At 37.5% G+C, this 23,752-nt stretch overlaps 1 protein-coding gene across 1 annotated transcript; it reads right to left on the reverse strand.

Moving 5' to 3' along the window:
* Positions 1 to 1,529: 1,529 nt before the first annotated feature.
* DIPK2A (divergent protein kinase domain 2A) lies at positions 1,530 to 23,739 on the reverse strand. Its single transcript, XM_019961265.2, has 3 exons — positions 22,824 to 23,739; positions 7,131 to 7,434; positions 1,530 to 4,440 (listed from the first exon to the last, which is right to left on the reverse strand). The coding sequence occupies exons 1-3, from the start codon at positions 23,478 to 23,480 to the stop codon at positions 4,109 to 4,111; spliced, it is 1,293 nt and encodes a 430-aa protein (XP_019816824.2). The 5' UTR covers positions 23,481 to 23,739; the 3' UTR covers positions 1,530 to 4,108.
* Between the last annotated feature and the right edge of the window lie 13 nt (positions 23,740 to 23,752).

The following is a 23,752-nucleotide window of genomic DNA, read 5'->3' on the forward strand; positions in this document are numbered from 1 at the left end:
GACTTCACTTTCACTTTTCACTTTCATGCATTGGAGAAGGAGGTGGCAGCCCACTCCAGTGTTCTTGCCTGGAGAATCCCAGGGACGGGGGAGCCTTGTGGGCTGCCGTCTGTGGGGTCGCACAGAGTCGGACACGACTGAAGCGATTTAGCAGCAGCAGCAGCATAGTTTCATGGTTCTTCCACATAATAAAGCCAGCACGAAATTAAAAGTGGATGAGATTACTCAAGACATCCACCTTATTTTTCAGTTGTTCAAATTTATGTTTCCACTTGGTTTTAAAATAGATTTGTTCAAATCAGGATACAAAGGTGCTATCTGCATTTTAACTTAAGTCTCTTTTAAGTTAAAGGGTCTCCCTCCCTTTTCTTGCAATTGGTTAACAATGCCAAGACATTTATCCTGTAGAATTATCCCTATTCTGGATTTTGTTGATCATATTCCTATGGTATTCTGTAACATGTCCCTTTGTGCTATGTATTTCCTATTAATGGACAGATCTGGAGGCTTGATCAGATTCAGGCTTTCCGCCCCCTGTCAAGACACTTCATAGGTGGTGCTGGGCACTTTTATTTGAATTGTATTATAAGGCACATCATGAAGATTAACCAATGAGTTCATCAGGTGCTGCCATTTCATCCAAAGTTCCTCATCAGCTTTTTAATTAATAGCTTCAGCAGCCATTGATAAGCACTGCCTAGCTCTTGTCAATTTATTAGGAATTTTAAAATGGTGATATTCTAACACTTATCTCCACATATTAACTACAATAATTCTATAAATTCTTCCCCTCAATTATTTAATTATCCTGGGATAAGGCAGGATAAATTCTTCTTTCTCTTCAGATTTCCAGTTTTCAGAATAATTCCTCAACATCTTTCCAAAGGTAACGGAGTTGGTTTGTTTTTGCCCTCTTTTATCATTCTGAATGCATAAGTTATATACTCAATGCATTTCATTTCATTTCAGTTTTTACTGAACATCAAAGTACTCCACATATATCACTAGTTGTTTAGAATCCCTCATTGGATCTTGAGCTTCTGAGAAAACATCTTCACGTTTCTGAAAGCTCTCTTGCTTTGGCAATACTTAGGTATTAATTTTTCCGATGTGAAATTTTTGTTGGAAGGAGAAAGTGCCTAATGTGCACGTATGAATCGAATGATCTCTCTCAAAATAAGCTGGGGCAAGCAGGCTGGAGTATAGATAAAACAAGTTTGGCCACCCATTGCTAACTTCTGAAGTTAGTATAAGCACAGTTTACTATTGTTCCTTGTATCATTCTCTTGTATACATTTGAAAAATTCCATAATGAAGCTTATAATTTCATTTTAGTAGTAAAACTGTAAAAAGTCATCAACTACTACAGAAAAACAGAAGACAAACATACCCTAAGTCTAGCTCACACCCAGTCAGATAGTTTCTCAAAATTATATGCAAGAGAAAAAAAAAAACAAACTTATCTATTTTATCTCACTTTACATTCAAGAAAAAGTTGTACATCTGAAGTTAAGAGATAGTCTGAAAAGTGTGGTTCTTAAAGTATTCTTTATTAAGATTATTAAAAGTTGTAGAAACAACTTTATATTATAAAGGCACAGGGAGACAGTTCTGGTAAAATATTCAAATTAAACAGTAACTTACAGTACAAAAGACAATTTTAATGCACATACAAACCCCAAATGTCTGATTCAAAAATATTTTACTGTGTCTATTAATGGGCAATGATTAAAAATATAAATTGCTACTGTATAATAAATATCTGATAGTGAACATCTTGATAGCAAAGTGAACAAAATATTTATTGCTTTTCATATATATATTTTTCCCTGTAATTTAAAATTCCTAATTCTTTTATTATCTTCTCAACTTTTCCAAAGATAAAAGAAATTCCACATAATCTCACAGGGGAAATGGTAGTTATCAAAAACTACCTCAAGAAGCAATCACTGCTGGCAGTGTTTTCTCACTTCCTGTTCTGCAATCACAGTCGCCCTTCCAAAAAGTAAGATAAATGTTTGCTAAACAGTAAGACAACTGCTCTAATGACTGGCATTCTAAGGTTTGTAATGAATACTTATACAAATATAAAAGGTGCTCCATTTTGAAATGTGTATTTTATTCGAAGTTTTGGGCAAGAGGCGAATGTCTGACAAGTAATTTTACCTACTCTCCTCAAAAGTTTTCCAAAGCTGTAAAAAGTCAGCTTAGTAAAATTTCCAGCACTTGAATATTTCTTTGAGGGCTAGTTGGCATATGTAATGTACTAATGTATTAAAATTAACATAATGCAATGTATTTTATAAGGAAGAGATCTTACCCTTCTTCCAGTTTTTAAACTGGGATTAATTTTATTGATTTCCTCCTGCTCTTTCTTTAGCAACTGTTACAGATAGTACAGGTAGAACGTCCATCACAACAGTAAAAGAACATGAAAGCAACATCCTAATGAATGCTATTTCAACTTAAGAAATATCCACATGAAAGTCTTTGATAATCACTGTAAAGTTACTTAACCATATGTCATGTTCAGACAGTGCGTAGCAGCTAGTAATGTACCTGGCACAGAGTTGATGCTCAATAAATAGTTGCTGAATGAAGGAAAAAGAAAAACTTGGCTTTGGTTGTGCATACTTTAATCACGTTCTGATTAGAATAAGATCAGTCTAGAACTAAATACTGCACACTACATCAAACTTTGCTGTAAACAAAAGTTACGATTTCAAACAGAAAAATATCACCTACATTAGCTTTAGCCAATTTATATATACATATATTTTAACTTTAAAAAACACCCGAGAGAAATTTCACACATTTGTTAATTTTTATCCACATACTTAAATTTGATGTTGTTGATGGTTAACAATTAGGTAATGGAGACCAAGTTGGACAGACTGGCTAATAAACCTGTCTGCTTTATAGTTAGAATTACTAGTCCATCAATAAATTAAAAAGTTGCCAGATTAAACTCAAACAATGACTACCACGCCGATTTTTGCAAAACTACCACACTGAAGTTACAGAAATGTAACTGAAGTTACATACGTTTGGAAGTAGTAGCACAATTTTTCAACATTAAAGAATAACCAGGAAGATATGAATTTAATAATGACAGACTCAAAATATTGGAAGTAGGACAGTAAGAATAAGTAGGTGACCAATTTTAAAATCTAGGACTAGGTCTAATATTTCTTTGGCATATGCTTACTATCCTGGACAAGTTAGCATTTAAAAAATACTGGTTTTTTTTTTCCTCTCAATTAAATTAAGGTATAGATTGCTAGTATACTCTTAAAGCATTTTAAGGAACAAAAATGACATTTTGCAACATATGCCAAAGTTCATATTTAGTGTACAGTTATAATTTATTGGCATAGAGGGATATAACTGTTAAATAACCTTAAATGATCTCATGCAATGGTGAAGCCACAGAAAGTGGGAAGAAATGTAAGTATTTACACAATAAAATATTCAGTTTTCTGAAAACTGAATTCTGTTTTTTGGAAAAACACAGTAAACCTAGGAATCCTAACGGTAAATATGTACCGCATAGCACTGAATGAAAACTAGCCCAACTGTAAATGAACACCTATAGTAACCTGAATGTATAAAATTTAATAAAAAACATAAAAATGGAAGAGAAAAAAAAAAAAAACCCTACACATCAGAAGGAAAAAGTAGCCTATAAAACAGGCCATAATCTAACTTGATAATCAAAGTAAATAAAAGAGATTCACAAAATCATGACAGTAATGCAAACTAAGTCAAGTACCAAGTACCCTTTGATACACAAGCCAATGTAACTATCAGACTCATTTCCAATAGCTTAACAATACTCATTAATCCAGTCAGGCATTCAGGGGCTGAAGCGGTCAACAAGAGCTCAAGCCTCCAAAGTTTAAGAACAAACCCATCTGCAGAAGCAGCGCGTGATTTCTGAAATCATGTCTTATTTTGGTGGATGTTAACGTAAGATCTGTCAGTGCAAGTTTATCAGCCATTTGGAAGTATTACTTCCAAATGTCATTTTTCCGGATAGGTTTTGGTAGTTTTCGTTTTTAGCCAGTGCTATGTAAATGAAGAAAAGCAAAGACAAGTTCACCGTAGACTACCTCACATTGTTACTTAATTGTGCTAGATATTCACGCAGTTCTTTCGCAGCCTGGAATCTGCCGTAGCGCTTCTTTGGGTTTGCGCACTCATCCAGCAAGGCCTCGAGGCGGCCGTCTTTGGCAATTTCACTTGGTGGATCATGGAGGAGTCCTCCAGAAGTGCCACGCCACGTGGCGTGTCTGGATAAGAGGTTCTGACAAACAGCATAATAATTGTGGTCCACAGTGGCACGAGCACAAAGAATTTCTTTTGAAAATGATAAGCAAGCCTCCTTATCACAGTCATCAAATTTGCTTTCATACCATACATCCCAATTTTCAGGCTTATCTGTGAAAAGGGAAAGAAGGAGAAAGAGAAAAATACATTTTAGAAGGCTTTTCATTGTTTCCCAAATGTAACATTTGACTAATGAACACAATAATGTTGGTTCTTAAAACTATATTACATTAAACATTTAAATATATTAATTTCTACACAGACATTTGTAAGGAGTCCACCAAGGCAGGGGAGAAGGATCAGACAAGGGTCTCTCCATACTAAAGGCCAAAGGGTTCAGCTTAGAGTGAAATTCTCCACGATACAGAGAAAGTGCCACATGCAAGTCTGACATAGTGCTACATGAGTACAGAGTAAGCAGTTCCAGTGCCTTAGACTGCAGAAAGCCACACAGGGAACTGACTGAGGCTTTGAAAGATAAACACGTCTGAAAAGAGGGAAAACAGCATGCTAGGCCCAGAGTACAGTATGTACCAAGGCATGGATCTAAGGGGTTGGTACAGCTGGTACATTAAGGAAATAATAAATTCACTGTCGCTAGAGCACGAGACAGGTGACTGGGGAGGAGGCACAGGCAATGCTAGAGAAGAAGGCTGCACGTCCTGTGGTCATGACCACGATCTAATAGAAATGTACTCTGGGCTGAAGACTGGAGGTGCTAGGATGATGACAACAACTAAAGAAGGTCCAGGGAAAAAGGTCAGACTGTACAAACACTTGATACAAAAATTAACAGTAAAGTCTGAGGTTCTAATTGGATGACAAAGTAGACACTATTAAGATAATATTAATATTTTATACATACAGAATAATATAAAGTAGCTGTGAGGTGTTCAGTAGAAAGATCCATTCAAGAAACTAAAAGGCCACTATAGCGGAAGCATTAAGGGCACTGGAGTTATGTTAAAAATGAAGCAGAACAAGGCCAAGTCACATAGATTATTCTCTGGTAAAGTGTACGAATTTTAGTCGACAAACCACTGGAAGTCATTACAAGCGTTAAGGAAGGGAGTGCTAAGATCAGATTTATGTTTTGAAAAAGGAACTACCTGAGTAGGAGGAAACCAAAGGAGGAAATAATTTCAGAAAGCTGTTACTAATCAGTCACTTCACAAATTTGCCAATTGGGTGACTGCAAATAGTAACATGATCTTCTAAGTCAGGTTTAATGGGCTGAGAAATGAATGGACACTGAGGAAGTAGAGAAAGGCAGTAAGCAACTTTTAAAAACAGAGGGAAAGCAGCAGAGAATCTTATGCATACTTGTTTATGGGAAAGTAAGAAAAACTAGATTTTAAGAAGGAGGGTGGGAAATGAAGAAACTAACTGATGCAACAAGTTCTCAATGAAAGATCTATTTTCTCTGGAAGAAAATGTGTATTGCTTTTACTAGTTTAGATGATAAAGGGAAGGACATTAGGGAGTTGCCACAACAAAACCACAATCTCCCTGTAAAGGTCATTTACTAGAAAGAGGTAAGAAAAGAGGGTGAATAAATAAATACAGCCTTTTGCAAAGTTTCTATTTAGCCAGCTCTACCATGAGACATTTGAAAAGAATTAGCCAGAGCTAAAAAAGCACTGGAGCAATGCTCACTGTATGAAATGCCAAAGTACAGAAACTATATTGTATTCATCCAAGGTCAGGAATTAGTTGGTACAAAATTGTAACATGTATTCCAGGAATGCCCATGGTTAAAAAAAAAAAAAAATTTACAAAAAAATTATTTTTACAAATACTGGAATAATAATGTTGTAGAGTTTAGGCAAGTTGCACAACTCTGTGAATATATATATTTAAAAAAAAAAACTGAATACTTGAAAAAAAAGCACAGTTTAAGCTGCTGTAACTTCCACAAATGTATAAAGGGGTTAAGTGGGGAATGATGTACTCAGAGCAGGGCATCCACTCCCTGTGAAAGGATCTGCATGGCAGATAAGAAAGAATCAGAAAGTAGTTTTGTGAGTATGGAATCAGAACAAGGCATTGAGAAAAATCAAGTATTTAACAAGATAAGCTGAGATAATGTAAAATGTGTCAACCTAATACATTGCTGTTACACTCACTGCATTCCACAGGCGCCACAAACTTTTGGTCTCTTCATCAACGGACCCACATGACAGGAGGGGGTTAAAAATACAAGGCTTTTTACCGTGGAACAACAACCCTGCAGTTTCTTTTACTAAGTACATTAGTTACAGAACCACAGGCTTTGTCCTTGAAACTAAAATTCCTATGACACTTAATTTTCAAAACACTTTAGACATTCTGCCCACCTATCCAGTGAAGAGCTCATAAATAAATGAAAGCAAAGTTTAATGTCAAACCAGAGTTAGAGATCTGCAGTGCTAGGAATCATCTACATGGTTAAAAAGGAAAAAAAGAATCACTGGAGGGACCTCACAGAAAAATGAAACACAGAATATTACTGTAAGAGAATCCACAGAAAAACAGACTCTACAAAAGCAGTATAGTCTCTCTGGTAGCCTTTAACTAAATAAAAACTTAATACTGCATTAGAGTCCTAAACCACAGCACGCAGCAGACAGTATGGAAGAGACGTGTATGCACACACACCCCACACACAGTATATCTGGGTCCATTTGAACCTGAAGTATATTTTACTATATATGGACAAACTGTGACTAAGAGTTGCTTTTTAAGGAGGAAGTTTTAAAAATCTGCATCATATAATGTAAACATTTGACATAGGAAAAAAAACCTACAAGTTATATACTTACTTTGTCTGATTAACCTTTTGTCAGCAACCAAAACGTTTTCAGCGTCCACAATGATTACCTTCCCATCTCTAGGACCAACTGCAAAATTGTCAAAGCTGACGTCCAGGAGGTAGAGTGCAAATTCAAAGTCATTGTTTGTGAGCTGCTCTGCTATTTCCATTAACTGCCAAGCGAGGTCAACTCGTTTCTCCCATGGTGCATTAAAGTAACTCCACAGTTCTTCTCCAACATAATTTACAGCCACCATTCTTCCACAAGCTCCAAGATATTTTGCAAATGGCCAACCTTCATCAGATGGAAAACTCTACGAAAGAATTATCTTCATTACAAGACATTCTGATGAGGATATCCTAGGTCTATCCCCAGATTCTCGCAGTAGAGATTTCTGCTAGGCATGAGCTTGGATTTTCTTGTTATATTCAACAGTTCAAAAGACATAAACATTTTTTTAATTGAGGTATAATTAATTTAAGATGTGATGTTAATTTCTGTTAAACAGCAAAGTGATTCAGTTATATGTATATATACATTCTTTTAAAAAAAAATTCTTTTCCATTATGGTTTATCTCAGGATATTGAATACAGTTTCCTGTGCTACACAGTCGGATCTTGTTATTTATCCAATTCTATATGTAATAGTTTGCATCTGCTAAGTCCAAGTTCACCCCCCCCCACCCCTCCCCTTCCCTCTGGCAAACACAAGTCTGTTCTCTAGGTCTGTGAGTAACTTTATTTCTTTTTTAACTCATACCATTACTACGGACTTGAAATTTTTTTAATAGAGCACCTCACATTATAAAGCTAAAATAAGTCTTGCTTATTGAAATCTCAGAATCAAATTGATCAACAAAACACAAGACACTTTATTACCAGATCTAAAAGTAGAGATGTTTTCCTTTATCTTTTTGATTCATGTACATACAATCAACCAAAACTTTCTTTTCAATGAACAGGACTGCACACCTATTAGCCAGCAAGTGTTACCAGGCATCAGGCACTCTGTTATGCTGGCAATAAGAGTGAACTGCACTGTCTCTAAAATAAAAATTTTAGAAGACAAATACCAAACAAATAACTATGAGTGTAATTAAGTATTAGTTACAAAAAAATGGTTCTGGTCCTAAGAGTCTTTAATAGGGACCTAATCTAGTCCAGAAGCAGGCAGGAGAGGAATGCAGAGAAAGATTCTTGGGAAATGTCTTCTAATCTGTACCCACAGGTTGGTAAAGAGCAGTCTGATAACCTACAATGCAATCGCCACTCCAAGTATCTCTGATGCCAAGTTAGCTTTGCTTCCCTTTCCAATGTCACCCCATGTCTAATCACCTTAAATCCAACTTCAAAATTATTTATTCTCCTGATCTTGCCAAGATTTTCTAATGGATTTTTTAACTACTAGTAAGATTAACGGAGAAGGCAATGGCACCCCACTCCAGTACTGTTGCCCAGAAAATCCCATGGATGGAGGAGCCTGGTGGGCTGCAGTCCATGGGGTCGCTAAGAGTCAGACACGACTGAGTGACTTCACTTTCACTTTCCACTTTCATGCATTGGAGAAGGAAATGGCAACCCACTCCAGTGTTCTTGCCTGGAGAATTCCATGGACGGAGAAGCCTGGTAGGCTGCAGTCCATGGGGTCGCACAGACCATGGGGTCGCACAGAGTCGGACACGACTGAAGCGACTTGGCAGCAGCAGTAAGATTAACATCCTAAAACAAAAGTCTTCCAGGATTATGAACAAGTTATTTTCAACCTCAGTAAAATGGCAGGCTTATTCTAAAGTACTCTGCAGTATTGTAACACCCAGCTACAAGTTGAAAAAAGAGCAAAAGGGTGGGAAGTAATACTTTCAACAACTGTTGGAAGATCACGTGACCAGAGGCGTTTTTAAAGAGCTGTTTTTCAGAATAGTGAAGTGAAAGTCACTCAGTCATGTCCAATTCTTTGTGACCCCCATGAACTATACAAGTCCATGGAATTCTCCTGGCCAGAACACTGGAGTGGGTAGCCGTTTCCTTCTCCAGGGGATCTTCCCAGCCCAGGGATGGAACCCAGGTCTCCTGCATTGCAGGCGATTCTTTCCCAGCTGAGCCACTCGGGAAGCCCTTTCAGTACAGTCCTTTCCTTAAATTAGAGGCAGATGATATTTACACAGATTGCAGGGCAAACAAAGCAAAACACTACAGAATATAAATATAGCCTACTTCTACTGCTAAAAATTGAACAATCTACATAAGAGCCAGAGATGAGGCTCTTCTGGGAACTCAAGAAAGTAGGTGGGTGATATTAATTTTACTCTGAGCTTTTATAAAATTGACAAAACTCAGTAACACTCTTAACTTTAAAATTTGTATCAACTTTAAAACAAAAGATTTATAGAGTCATACTTCATCCACAATTGCCTATTTTAATGTGTGCTTCCTTTTAACTATCAAATGTACAATAACTGTATTTGTTCTTTGTATATATACCTTTTCTGTTTAAATTTCAATATCTGCAGTTTTGTAATATAATACTAATTATGTAAATTAAAAATTTAGATGTTAGTATGAATCTTTAAATATAGTAAATGAATTAATTCAATTTTGTTCACAGACAGTATCTACTGATTCTTTAGTAATTAGAGGAAAGCACATTTTTAATCTTATCTGAGATTTTAAAACTTCTTGTGGGCACTAGGGAAAGTGACAGATTGCTCATTTCCAATGTGACATGCAAAAATTGCTAACCACACATTATTTTCAGCTTTTCCTCCCAACTTAAAATACCTCCATAATCTTGAAAATTTATAGGTAAAATGATTACAAAAGATTTAACTATTTCTCAGAAGTATTCATGTATAAAATCTGATATATAAAACAAAAGCACTGAAAATAACTAAGTATGTGAGATTATACAGTTTTGCAGTGCAAAAAATAAAAAACTCCTCCACATACACTATTGGCATATTATTCACATGCCATATTGTCAAACAGATACAAACATATCTTTGTGAAACTAAAATGGTCTTTGACAACAGGAGAAAAGGGAACCCTGCCAACATCTGCACATGTACAAATGCCTCCTTGTTTTTGGAGCCTTTCCAAGTGAACGACAGTCAAATATATACCTCATTACTCAAGTCCCTCATGGAAGAGAATAAAATATATGAACAAGTGTCATATTGAGCAACTTTATACTCATATAGCAATTTCTGACAATGTTAGCTGAAATCCTGTTCTGCCTCATTTTAAGAAGAGCACAACAATTCTTTCATATAATTTGCTACCAAATCTTTTGGAAGAACTTTAACAAATGAATTCACATCACTTGCTCATGAAAAGAATTTTTCATTGAATAATCAAAAGTCATACTTCATTAATAAGAACAGAATTCTACTGAGCATTCTATTGAAAATGCTCCAAGGAAGCCAAAATATTTATAATTTGTATTTAAAACAATTCTGGCTTAGAACCAAATGTACCATGATCAAGCAGAGTTTGAGAGACAAAAATTTTAAGATGTTACCACTTGGATTTATTAAATATATCAAGCAGTAAGAAAGAAAACATCTTACTTCCTGATTACCAAACTTCCACAGTGCATAAAACACAGTAGCTAGGATAAGAAGTATACTGCTGAGGCTCACTTTTTTTTTTTTCTTTAAACAAAATCTTAAAAATCTGCCCATTGTGCTGGGCAGATTTTCAAACTGCCTAACACAACAGGCACACAATTTCAAGTAACTTGAAATAAAATGTGTGTTTCATTTTTTACTTATATTTTTACTTTACTTTTTATTAATGTATAGGTGATTTACAATATTATGTTAGTTTCTATTGTACAGCACAGCAATTGAGTTTTTATTCTTTTCCCTTATAGGTTATTTCAAAATATTGAGTATAGTTCCCTATGCTAGAGTAGATTCTTGTTGGTTATCTATTTTATATATAGTAGTGAGTATATGTTAATCCCAATCTAATTTATCCCTCACCCACTTCTCTTTTGGTAACCATAAATTTGTTTTCAAAAGTGTGAAAGTCTCTGTTTTTGAAATAAGTTCATTTGTATCCTTTTAAGATTCCACATATAAACAACAATATTAATATATTTGACTTTGTCTTGCTTAGTTCACTTAGTATGATAATCTCTGGGTCCATCCATGTCGCTGCAAATGCCATTACTTCACTCTTTTTATGGCTGAGTAATATCACATTGTGTATATATACCACATCTTCTTGATCCATTCATCTGTAGGTGGATATTTAGGTTGCTTCCATATCTTGGTTATTCTAAATAGTGCTGCAAGGAACCATAGGACACATGTATATTTTAGAATTATGGTTTTCTCTGGATATATGCCTTGGAGCAGGATTGCAGAACCATATGGTAACTCTTCCCTGGTAGCTTCCCATATGGGCTTCCCTGGTGGCTCAGTCAGTAGAGAATCTGCCTGCAATGCAGGAGACCCGGGTTTCATCCCTGGGTCAGGAAGATCCCTTGGAAAAAGGAATGGCAACCCATTCCAGTGTTCTTGCCTGGAGAACTCCACAGACAGAAGAGCCTGGTGGGCTACAGTCCATGGGGTCTCAAAGAATCAGACATGACTGAGCGACTAACACTTTTACTTTCTTTCATGGCAACTCTATTTTAGTTTTTTGAGGAACCTCCATACTGTCCTCCATAGTGGCTGCACCAATTTATATTCCCACCAACAGTGTAGGACGGTTCCCTACTCTTCTCACACTCTCCAGCATTTATTACTTGTGGACTATCTGATGACAGTCATTCTGACTAGTGTGAGGTGGTAAGTCATTACAGCTGTGATTTGATTTTCCTAGTAGTGGTGCTGAGCATCTTTTCATGTGCCTTTGGCCATCGGTACGTCTTCTTTGGAGAAATGTCTGCTTAGATCTTCTATTTTTTGATGGGGCTGTTTGCTGAGCTGTCTGAGAAAATGTGTGTATTTTACAGGATTATTTACTAGTGGAAAAATGCATAAATACTTTTCATCTGAAAGAGAGTCTTTAAACCTGGAATGGTTTAAATTCTAACTGGATTGGAGGCACTCCAATTAATTGTTCAGGGTTTTTCATCAGGTTTGAATATGTCATACAGTATGCAAAGTTATAACCAAGTATTAAAGATTATACAAAGACACAAAATGGTTAAAAAACATATTTATTACTCTATTACTGCCTTTTTTTTTTTTTACATTAAGTGGGTGACCACCCGAAGAAAAAGTCTGAGTATTACTACCAATGTAATAATTTAAAATGGAAATTTAAGTATCAAGTCAAAAATGCTTAACTCTAAGATTTAAAGCAAAATTAAATGCTTTCACTGTTAATTGACACAGTATTTTGAATATGAAACCTAAGATATCATCATGTCTAGGTACCTTTTAGCTTAAAAATCAAGGTTTCAGAAACTACTAGGATCATCTTCATTTTATGAGAAAATAAAATATATACAATCAATATAGTAAAGAGACAATTCAGATATTTTATATTTTTTAAGATACATAATATTTTATAAACTTTCTATATTTAAAGGGTAAAACAGTATATAAGCAGAAAATGGACTTGAAATCACTAGTCTAGCTTCTAAGTTTCACCTTTACCTCTGAATCTCACTAGCTGTGTGATGGTGGCAAAGTCAGAACTTTTTAGCGCTTTAGTCTCTTCTCTGTAAAACTGGAATAATACTTGTCCCATATTCATCAGGGCCATCAAAGGGAAAAAAGTATGAAATGCTAAACTGTAAAAAGGCTCGGTGCTATGAGAGATGTCTAGTGCATCTACAAGCAGTAAATACACAGATTTAAAACTTGGTAATATGTATATATATAAACACAGCACTGTAATTTGATTTTCATTTATAATAGGTAAGTATCACAAAGTAAATTCTAAATGCTGACATATCTATCACATCTATTGATCAAAACCAAAAGTCACAATGCTTTGTGGACCCTTCATGTGACCAAATGGGATGTGCAATCTAAAAATTCTAGAGTTGGAGGGTACTCAAGTTTTAAATACAGTTCAACTTTATCAGCATATAACTTAAGTGAGTTGCCTCAAGTCACAAAGGTAGCAGGGTTTCCCTAGTGGCTCAGTGGTAAAGAATCCTCCTGCCAATGCAGGAGCCACAAAACACATGGGGAGCCGCAAGTTTGATCCCTGGGTCAGGAAGAACCCCCGGAGGAGGAAATGGTAACCCACTCCAGGATTCTTGCTGGGATAATCCCATGGACAGAGAAGCCTGGCAGGCTATAGTCTATGAGGTCACAAAGAGTTGGACATGACTGAGCATGCATACACACACACACGCAAGTATTAAGAGGTGAAGTCAGGCTAATACAATCCCTCGATCCCAACATTCCTGTTTCAGAAGTTTTCAAATTTTGGAAAGGTGACAGTACGTATGTTTCACATTCATATTATGCAATGCTTCAAGGACTTTGGGATAGCACCTTACAAGAAAACATTTTGCTGCAAAAATACCATAAGCTTATTCATCCCAAGTTGGATAAAGCACATGAATTACCTCATGTGTTTTCACATTTGTTTTTTAACTTGGCAAGGCCTATTTTTCTTCACTTTTTAAATCTAGAATTGCAGATAAGGTCAACTCACATTTCACTGACTACTGTAAGAAGCTGGACTAAAAGGCAAAGAGAGTTACTGTGGAATGAAAATCCTGAATTAAAAAAATCCTATATCAAGCCTAACTCCATTGGAAATGCTAAGAGTTGCAAACAAAACATAATCCTGTTCTTAGCAAGGCTTTTTAGTCTGAGTTGGGAAGATGATTATAAACATATATAAATGATAAATTCTGGAATTTGTTACAAATCACAGAAAAGTACAGAAGATGCTGAGAAAGAAAAACAGGGACCTATTTTAAACTGTGTAGTAAAAGACAGCCTCCAAGTGCTACTTAGGGAGAACTCTAAATGCTGAGCATAATATTACACAGATTGGGGATGAGGCAGGAAGAATGTTGCAGGAATATGTTAGAGCCAGAAACTGTCTTCTCAGAACTGAAATTCAGAAAAAAAAAAAGGCCAAAGAAGCTGCAGTGAAATGAGGAGGGAATGGCTTGAGGTAATGGGGTCTGGACAAGGAGGTAGAGATTAGATCACAATCATGTTGGGAATTACAGAATAAAACACAAACTCCCCAACACGGTCTACATGCCATGAAAACACCAAACAAGTGTCAAATCTTTAACATTCAGAAACATATTACTTACTAGAGTTAATCAATATCCTGTGGTATATAACCTTTAATCAACAGCCACTGTCCTACCATATTAATTACATCATTTTATTCTATTATATAAGAATACAGTCCTGAAAAAAGGAGACATGGGATGTGTAAGTAAAACTGACAAAAAAAACTAAAGTTAACTCTAAAATGTTCATGTTCTATTATCTTTTACTCTCTTTACATGACCAAAAGTGGGGTTTGCATACTAAGTTTAAAAGATAGTAATTCCTCTAATACAAAAAATATGAAATATTTTATAGCCATTTATTATCTCACAACATGCCATTAAAAAGAACATAACTTTGCAGTTTGCCTAAAAAAGAAATGTGTTACACAACTGCAAGACTGATTTTTTTTTAAAGGAGAAAATTTCTAGTAAAAAGATAATGACTTGAAAAAAAACTCATAAATAATCAAACATATAGTCTAAAAATCTAGTTACAGGTTTTCCAAAGAACTGGCATTTCTACTCATACACACAATTTAAACTTGAGATCATTTCTAGAGAGTAAATTACCAAAAGCATACAAAATGCTTAGAGGTTCAATCTGAGCTTCAAAATTATTTTTAAAAGCCAAAATTTGAACAAAATCCCATTGTAGTAACGCATGTTATAACAGCTGTTCATAGAGATTAGTCAAATGTTCTGGTGACAGACTAATGTGTTCACAGTTTTGTGAACTGTCTAGAGGGGGAATACAGTAAAATTACTGGAATGATTTAATGGTTACCTAATTTTTGCTAAAATTTCTTTAAGACCTCAGCTTCTTAATTTATACTGCCAAATAGTAGCCAAAGTCCATTGCAAAGACTGTAGGATCTTAATAATCTCAAGATTTTCAAGTCACAGGATATGTTCCATTTGTTTCACTAAGTAATTTTCTGAATGCCATTTCCACCCACCTAGAATTCCAACAATATTAAGCAATGTCTTGAAAATAGCAAGGTTGTGTTATTTCACTGAATATCGTGTCCAACAGCTAGCTGTATCTAAAATAGGAAACTAATGTCAAAACACATCAATAACAAAAAAACCTACCAAGTTTAATAGAAACAACTCATCTTTGAGAACAAATATCTTAAGAAATATTCTTCCATACCACCAAAAAAAAAAAAAAAGAAACAAACAAAAATTGCTTGGCCAATAAAATTTTAAATATATATTTCCTAGTCTCAACTGACCTCATGAGAACTAGCAACTGTGATTCATGTTTTTAAGTTGAAAGATATACCTAGAAACACTATACTCAAATATTTCTAATAAACTGTCAAATGGGGGAAAATAGGTATAAGCAGCTTCTTTTAGACCCAATAACCTAAGAATGCTACTTCATACTTTCTTTAGTCAAGATCTGATTTCTTTAATCTGCAAATAGAATAGTACTAACTTCCCCTCTTCCCTTTAAGACACAAACTGAATTAATACAGCCCTTCAGAAGTATAACACAGTATCTGCTAGGAGCATAGTATCTCTCTGCATTAAATACCTGGTGCCTGGTTTTGAATGTGTATTCCTTTGTCTTAAATTTAATACGACCACAACAAAACTCTTGGTTCTCCCTCCCCCAAAGCCATTCCTTCTCTGGGCTTCCTCAGCAGTAGTTGCTTAGACCAAAAACCCTGGTGATATCCTTTATGTTTCTTTCTCTCATACAGTAACCCATTCCCATCATCAAGTCCTATCAGGTATTTCTCCAAAACATACCATATCTAACTGCAACCACCTTAATACATACCAAGCTTTCTCCCACAAACCAGGGCAAAAGCCTTTGATGCCTTAAACCATTCTCCACAAAGCACGCACTGCTAAAAACACATTTATTGTTTCCCACTGCTCTGAAAACAAAATTCTAAACTCATGAAGCATGTTTACAAAGTCACACACAATATGGACCTTGCCTACTTCTATGATCCTATGTTCTACCAGGCTTTTCTACTCCCATGCTTGATCCTGCTTTGGAACCTCTGAATTTGCCCTCAGAATTCTGTACCACTGGCTTTTTCTCATCATTCACATCTCAGCTAAAATGTCACTCTTAAATTCTGACCACTGAATTTAAAATTGTATCTCCAATCCAATTCTCCATTAGAGGAATCTGCTTTGTTCTTTTTACAGTATGTAAAATCTAAGATTACCTTGCTCTTTATTTGTTTGCTGCCTCTATCTAATGCCCCAGAAAGCAAAGAATCCACAACTGTGCCCTGGCCTGTCATCTTTACTACACCCTAAGGGCACAAAGGTCAGTTCCCAGTACTATTTGTCAATGCCGCACAATTCCTGTCAGATCTCCCTCAGATAACACATCTTTTAAGATTCCATCTCGGAGTCTATGAATGCCAAGAAAAACCTTGACTTAACCTCTATTTTTAAAATTATTATTTACTAATGTACTAAACAGAATTATTAACTTTATGACTTACAGAGAAAAATTAAACTATTTGGTTTATATTACTGAATCCTTATGAAACCTATGTTTATACAATAGTCATCATCATATGGGACAAATCCTTAATGCCCTTTTAATTACTATTCCAAAAAAACTACAGCCTGAAGTAGCATCTACATAGGTATTTATGATGTATGTATATATATGTAGAGAGGATGACATTTAAACATTTGCCATAGGAAGAGTAAAATTTATATATTTCTAAGACGGATGTCATGGTGTACTAAGGAACTTTCAGATCAGATCAGATCAGTCGCTCAGTCATGTCCGACTCTTTGCGACCCCATGAATCACAGCACGCCAGGCCTCCGTGTCCATCACCAACTCCCGGAGTTCACTCAGACTCATGTCCACCGAGTCAGTGATGCCATCCAGCCATCTCATCCTCTGTCGTCCCGTTCTCCTCTTGCCCCCAATCCCTCCCTTTACTCATGTCTAAAAGTGAAATAAGCTGATTTGCAAAGTAATAATATACTGTAAAAAACTTTACAATTAAGGATATTTTACATATATTATCTGAATAATTCTCTCCTTTAAAACAATTCATTGGATAAGTATTAACATTCCCATTTTACCCATTTAAAAACTCAGGGTCTGAACCATCAAGTGACTTCGTGGTGGTCTAGAATGCTATTTCAATACTGCCATCACCACACCTCCTAGTCCCTGTGAGCATAACCCCATTTATCCTCAGAACTCAATTCCTCTGTGAAATCCTCCCTGGTATTTACTCCAATGAAGGTACACTTAGATGTCCCTCCCTAAATGAGTCATCTGACAGGATGCAAAGTACCTTTATTGGTAGGGCTAATTATACTATACTGATTTTAATTAGTCATTTATATACCTGCCAGCTACACACAGCTAAGCTACTTGCTGCCTGGAAAAGCCTTTTCAATCCAAATACCTTCTAACAGACTATTTACCAAACAAGCAAACAAACAAAATTCAGTTCTTCTAAGTCCAGGGCTATAAGTCCAAAGAGTTTCCAGCTGCTTCACAGATAAACTCCTGTAATCTATAAAAAAGACATAAAATGTGGATAAAAAATTTGATTACATAATTTAAAATCTTCCAAAGTCTATGATCAGGGTGAATAACTATCCTAATTTTATGCCAAGAATTTACTGTTTTAAGACAGTTTACAATCATTTACTAAAGTTCATTATGTATAAGGCTTATATTCTAAGGACATATTAGTTTTAGTGTGAAAAGTAAAGAAAGAAAACATGCCAGCATTCTGTGAAGAATAAGCAGCAATAACAGCAAAATAGGAAGGAGCCAGAGACCAGAAGCCAGGAAATCAGAATAAAAACCAGTCTGATGATTCCCTGAAAAACTGACTCCCTATTAATGTATGAGAGGAATACGTGCTGACCCATGCAATGGAAATACGAGGGAAAATAGTTCAAATATTAGACGAAAAAAATATTTCTGCACTTTCAGAACTAACAATGGCCAAAAGATAGGAATATAAACAGAAAATAGGCCAGGGTATCAAATGATTTTGCTCCATTGATCTGGAAGTGTTTTCCTATGGATGATCATCTGTTTCTACAATCTTTCCAAAATAAAAGTATCTTTTTTGAGACCTGGGTTATACACAGATGTTATTTTTTTGTTTGCTCTGTCACTAAGCTCAATCAAGTGTCAATAAAACCTCTATTAAAAAGAAGAAAAACAGAAGAAAAAAAAAAAACCCTCTAGATATAAGCTTATTCATTTATTTGATTAAAAAGTAATCTACTCAGTACTACCTAGTCAGAAACATCTCTGAAGCCTAAATCTGAGAGTGTGGTTACCACAGCAGCAATCATTGGTAGAGAAGCAGGTGGCCCCTTAAACTCTGGTTTGAAAAGAAACTCCTGAGACAAAGTCTGGAACATCCTTTCTAGGTGCCACTGCCCCACAAGAACCTTAGTTACCCTTAGCTCCAGACTATTTTCCTTTAAAGGTAGTCTCAAATTTTGATTTGTTTTAACCTGATTTCATCTGTGTAAAAACTGGGGCTAGGAAGACAAGCTTGAAACAGGGCTAGCTAATCTGGCCTCTGACCCGTATACGCTATCAGGAATCAAGTACCAAACCTGTGACTCCCTTCTAGAAGAGCTTAAACCCACCAGTTAAACTCAAGTTCAGAAGCAAAGTGACAACTTCAGGTTGAGAGTGTAAGAGTCACAGGGTGTTGAGGCTGAAAAGGAAAGGATCTAATCCAATAGTGTCATTTTATAGATAAGTAAAGGGGGTCCCACAAGAAGTTCACCAACAGTCCAAAGTAAAAAAATCAGCTAAATGGTCATAATCTGTTTACGTCAAAAAGTGCATCTTAGTACATCTTAAAGATATATTCTTCACCTACAGAAATTATTCTTAAGGGCAGACACAACATTCACTCCAAGTTTAATTGTAAAAATTCATCTTGTAATGCAGGAGTGGACTAAATTAGTGAAGTAAAGGCATGGTTAATATTCAAAAACATAACTATTTTTAAAGTGATCCATATTCCAGACAAGCTTCAAAACTGTTAACCAAGTGCATTAGATAATTAAGTTACTTTTACTTATTTAATATCTAAGCACTTTCTAATTATTGAGTGCTTACTATGCATCAAGCACTATATAAAATGCTTTCCATGTATTATGTCATTTACAAGAACTGAAGGTTTAAAATCTATAGCTTAAACAATGATAGTTACATACTTTAAAAATTAAAGAAATCCTATTAAAAACATGATTTAGAAAACAAGACAAAATTCTGCAAATAAGACAAATTCCCACATTCTTGCCCTTAAACAACAAAGAGCTTTCTTATTTCTATAGATAAGATCATCTTCACTATCTCTGAGTTATAAAGTCAGAGATAACATTTTGAGCTTCAGGAAATCCAGACAGCATTTTTCTCCCTCACACACTCACAATGTTTATAAATTCAAGAATAGGTTAAGTACAGATACTGGTAAAAATTTTATCAGTAACAGAAAATATCTTGCTATCTCGCGAAATACTTCATTTTTAACTATTCCAAGAATGCTGCTATACGTTGTATTACAAAGTCCCTCTCTGCATTTTTCCCCATAGAATTTATGGCAAACTTGTTATGAAATATACCTCTAGGTAAAGTAAAACTGTGAAGAGGAAAAGAAGGTATCGGTTCTAGCATTATCCTGCTGATGCTTATAATTTTTCCTTAGAGCTAGATAAACTGCTGTAAGCTAGTAAAACTATTCAACAATGGGCAAAGAGTCATACTTCTGTATCATTTCACATTGGGAAATCTACACAACAAATCTGTACAGCTTTACATAGATAAGTTAGGTCCATATCATATCTTGCAGACATTTAATACCATTCATGTCTCCTTTCAAGGCATAATAGAAACTTAGGTTTTTTACTGTTTCTTAAAATCTGAAGAGGCAAATTGAACGGGCTAAATTCACACATACTTTTCAGTTCTTTAGTACTGTATCACGAGATTTTTAAATGTTTATTTTTGGAAGCATGTTTACTATATGGAAACTCTTGTTAAGAACAGCTTGATGAATTCAGTTTAAAATACTTTTTCTCCCAAGTAGTTAATTTGGGGGCAATATAAAAAAAACTAGTTTTTCACCAACTGTCCAAAAATTCAATAAGTAGCTCCCTCTCCTGGAAAGAGAAAAAAAAAAAAAAAGGGAGTTCCTCGTTAAGCTGTAAAACACACACTTGTACTTTTAAAAATATTTTTAAGAAACCCATGAACCCCAAAATATATATAAATAGAGTCAAAAAAATAAACATTCCTATGACTGACTGGTATTAAAGGCCTCAAATCTGTATTTCACACCGCATGTAACTATAAAACTAAATTAACATTTCAATTTACAAACAGCCGTCAATAATGTTGATACATGTATTTTCTCATTTGCTAAAAACAAACTCTTATCCTATAATCCACCTAGCCACATGGTCAAGTGATTGTGTCAGTAAGTTTAAATTACAAAAATATAACTGAACTTTTTTTTTTTTTTTCAACTTGTCTATCACTAAAGATGAAAAGAAGAAAAAGTTTAAGGGAAGAGTTAATCAGAAAACATACTTGACAATCTCAACTGTAAAGTAAATTGAAAATGGCAAGACAACCTCAAGCTTCAAAAACATGTGTTTCCTAAATAAAGCATTTATCTCAGTGCAAACCAAATGTCAATATTTCTCATATTAAAGTGACATACATTTATAGAACTACATGTACAACATTCTTAAAGTGTTAGTTCTAACATCAGCAGAATCATCTGATAAAAACCTTTTAATATGCAGCTATTACTATAGGTGCAGAAAACGTGTATTATTAAGGAAGATCTTTACTAAATTTTTGGATCCCAGAGAATTTGACAGACTACTCAGCAAACTATATTGCTAGAGCTGTCTCCAGAGACCAAACTTGCTAACATAAACATCTATTTCTCAAAGAGAAAAGGCAGCTTAAATGGAAAAAAAAAAAAGTTTTAAATCAAAATGTACGCATTAAAAATGGACTTAGACTTTAGAGGCTGACTAATTTTGCAACTACCAAATAAAGTAATTTCTTCAAGTTTAACCAGTTTTATATCCTATTCACTGATACGGGAGCAACATTTAATATTCAATCTGTATTTTAAATAACCCATTACATACATCCTATGACTCCTTAAAATTTACTACAGTTTTATTTGAGGCAAAATACTTATTTTGTGTTAAAATTATTTGGCTACACTAATCAAACAATGCTGGTTTATTTTGGCTAAGTTGGGCAGCGAAAAACTTGAGAAAAGCAAGCCATATAAATGAATAATGGACATTTCTATACATGCACTTTAGATTAAAAAAAAAAAAATGCAACCCTGTACAAACCTCCTAGCCACTGGTGACATTCTTAGCAGCGCAGACAGGGCGTGAAGTATATCTAAATTACTTGGGATTAGTTTTATGTCATGTTCCCCCTGCCCCCACCCTTTGTATTTGAAATACAGCACAATTGGTATGGGGAAGGAGCAAGGTAACTTTCCCTGAGGTTATCAGGACAGATCACACCCCCACAGTTGCAACAACTGTCCAAGGACACCGCACTAAAGGCGAATGGGAATGTGTATAAACTCAATAACTTTCCCCAAGGTAAACACAGTTTTGAGGGATTCTGTTTTCTTTTTTGGCTGTCACCGCCAGCAGAAAGATCAAAGCCTATTCCCTAAGTCATGAGAGAGCCAATACGTCAACCAGGAGAGGTGACTCTTCTGGCCCTGGCCTAACAGTTCACCTCCTCCCTGCGGCCAAATTACCAAACGAACAGAGAAGGTCACCGGATCAGCATGAAAATGTCCGTCCTGACACCCTCGCAGCCTCAACTCCAACGTGCCTTATTTTTCCTCTTCTTAATCCCACCCAAAGCACACGACTCAAGGATGAACCCCACCCCAACCACGATCCCCATTTTCCAACCTCATCCTCCCAGTCTGGCTGCCCTGATGATGTGCCAGGTGAATGAGCTAAGGAATAAAACAAAGACAGACTTCGGGGCCGAAGTTAGGGCAGCCGGCGCGGGGTACTAAAGAGGAGAGCAAAAAACACTTGACAAGAGTACTAAGAAAAAGGTCCAATGGTTCTTGAGCTCGCCGCGGAAGCGCAAGCCCGGGCGGATCAAAGCAGAAAGGCAGGGAGGGAGAAGAGCCCCGGGAAACTGGCCGAAGAGACATTTTGGGAGCGAACGCGAGACAAGCTCCCTCTGGCGTTGAAGGATCCGCAGTCGAATCGGAGATGCGCCCGCGTCCAGCTGACCAGAGCCGACTCACCCTTAGGCGGGTCGCCCTTCGCAACCCCGCACTGCGCCCCGGGTCCCCCTGCGCCGCCGCCTTCCCACGCCCGCCGCCGCGCCGAGCCCGGTCCAGACAGGGCGACCAGCGCGGGCGGGGCCGTTTCTCCCGACTCCCGTTCCCCGGCCGGCCCTCCCGGCAGGACGCTCCCAACCGGAACCCCGCGCCTACCTGTAGCACCAGAGGCTCGGGGTTGAAGGCCAGGGTCAGCAGCAGCTGCATGCGCTCGGAGTCCTTGAGGTTGCGGAGCAGGAAGCTGCCCGAGTCCTTGGTCTCGGCATAGCGGCGCACCAGGCGGTCGAGCAGGCGCTGCGAGGGGCAGTGCACCAGGTCGGACCAGCCCTCCACCGCCTCCGGCGTGAGCAGCCGCACGTCGCCGTTGAGGCGCGCGAACTCGGTGCGGGGCATGGCCTGGAGCAGGTCGCAGCGGGGCCGGCCGGTGGCCCGCTTGCAGATGCTCTGGTCGAGCTGCGCCAGCTCGCGCTGCGAGCCGAGGCGCTTAAGCACCACTCGGCGGCGGCCGCCCTCGCGGGGCTCGCCGTACTGCGCGAAGTAGACGTTCTTCACGTTGAGGAAGTCCAGCAGGCGCAGGCGGCCCCACGCCTCGAACACCACCTGCCCGTTGAGGAAGCGGCGGCACCAGCTAGTTCCGAAACACGCCGGGCACTTATTGAGCTGCAGGAAGCGCCGGTCGGCCAGCTCGTTGCGCTGCCAGGAGGCGAGCAGCGACGGCGAGTGCAGCACCATCAGCACCAACAGGCTGCCCAGCGCCGCCAGCTTCAGCGAGCGGGACAGGCGGCCCAGCTTCGGGGGCACCAGGCGCCACATCCCGCCCGCCGCCCGTCCGCCAGCACCCGGAGGGCGAGGGCACCCCCGGGGCGCCCCCGCCGCGCCGAAACCCGGAGAGCGACCGGCAGGGGCCCCCGGGCGAGAGAAGGAGCAAGGCGCGCGGGCTGGGGCGGGAAGCGGAGTAGGTGTGTAAGAGAGAGACGGAGAGCGGGAACCAGCCGAGCCGAGCAGGCTGCGACTTCTCCCAGTCACTAGTCTCCACAACTCTCGAGCTCCCTCCTCCGAGCTCCCCGCCCTCCGACTCCGGCGGC

This window comes from Bos indicus, chromosome 1 (genome assembly GCF_029378745.1).
Source record: "Bos indicus isolate NIAB-ARS_2022 breed Sahiwal x Tharparkar chromosome 1, NIAB-ARS_B.indTharparkar_mat_pri_1.0, whole genome shotgun sequence".
Classification (NCBI taxonomy): domain Eukaryota; kingdom Metazoa; phylum Chordata; class Mammalia; order Artiodactyla; family Bovidae; genus Bos; species Bos indicus.

Coding starts and splice junctions, on each gene's coding strand:
- DIPK2A (XM_019961265.2), bottom strand. CDS start 23,480: ATGTGGCGCCTGGTGCCCCCGAAGCTGGGCCGCCTGTCCCGCTCGCTG. Junction 7,435..22,823: donor CCGAGCCTCTGGTGCTACAG/GTAGGCGCGGGG, acceptor ATTCTTTCGTAG/AGTTTTCCATCTGATGAAGG. Junction 4,441..7,130: donor CAAAAGGTTAATCAGACAAA/GTAAGTATATAA, acceptor CCCTTTTCACAG/ATAAGCCTGAAAATTGGGAT.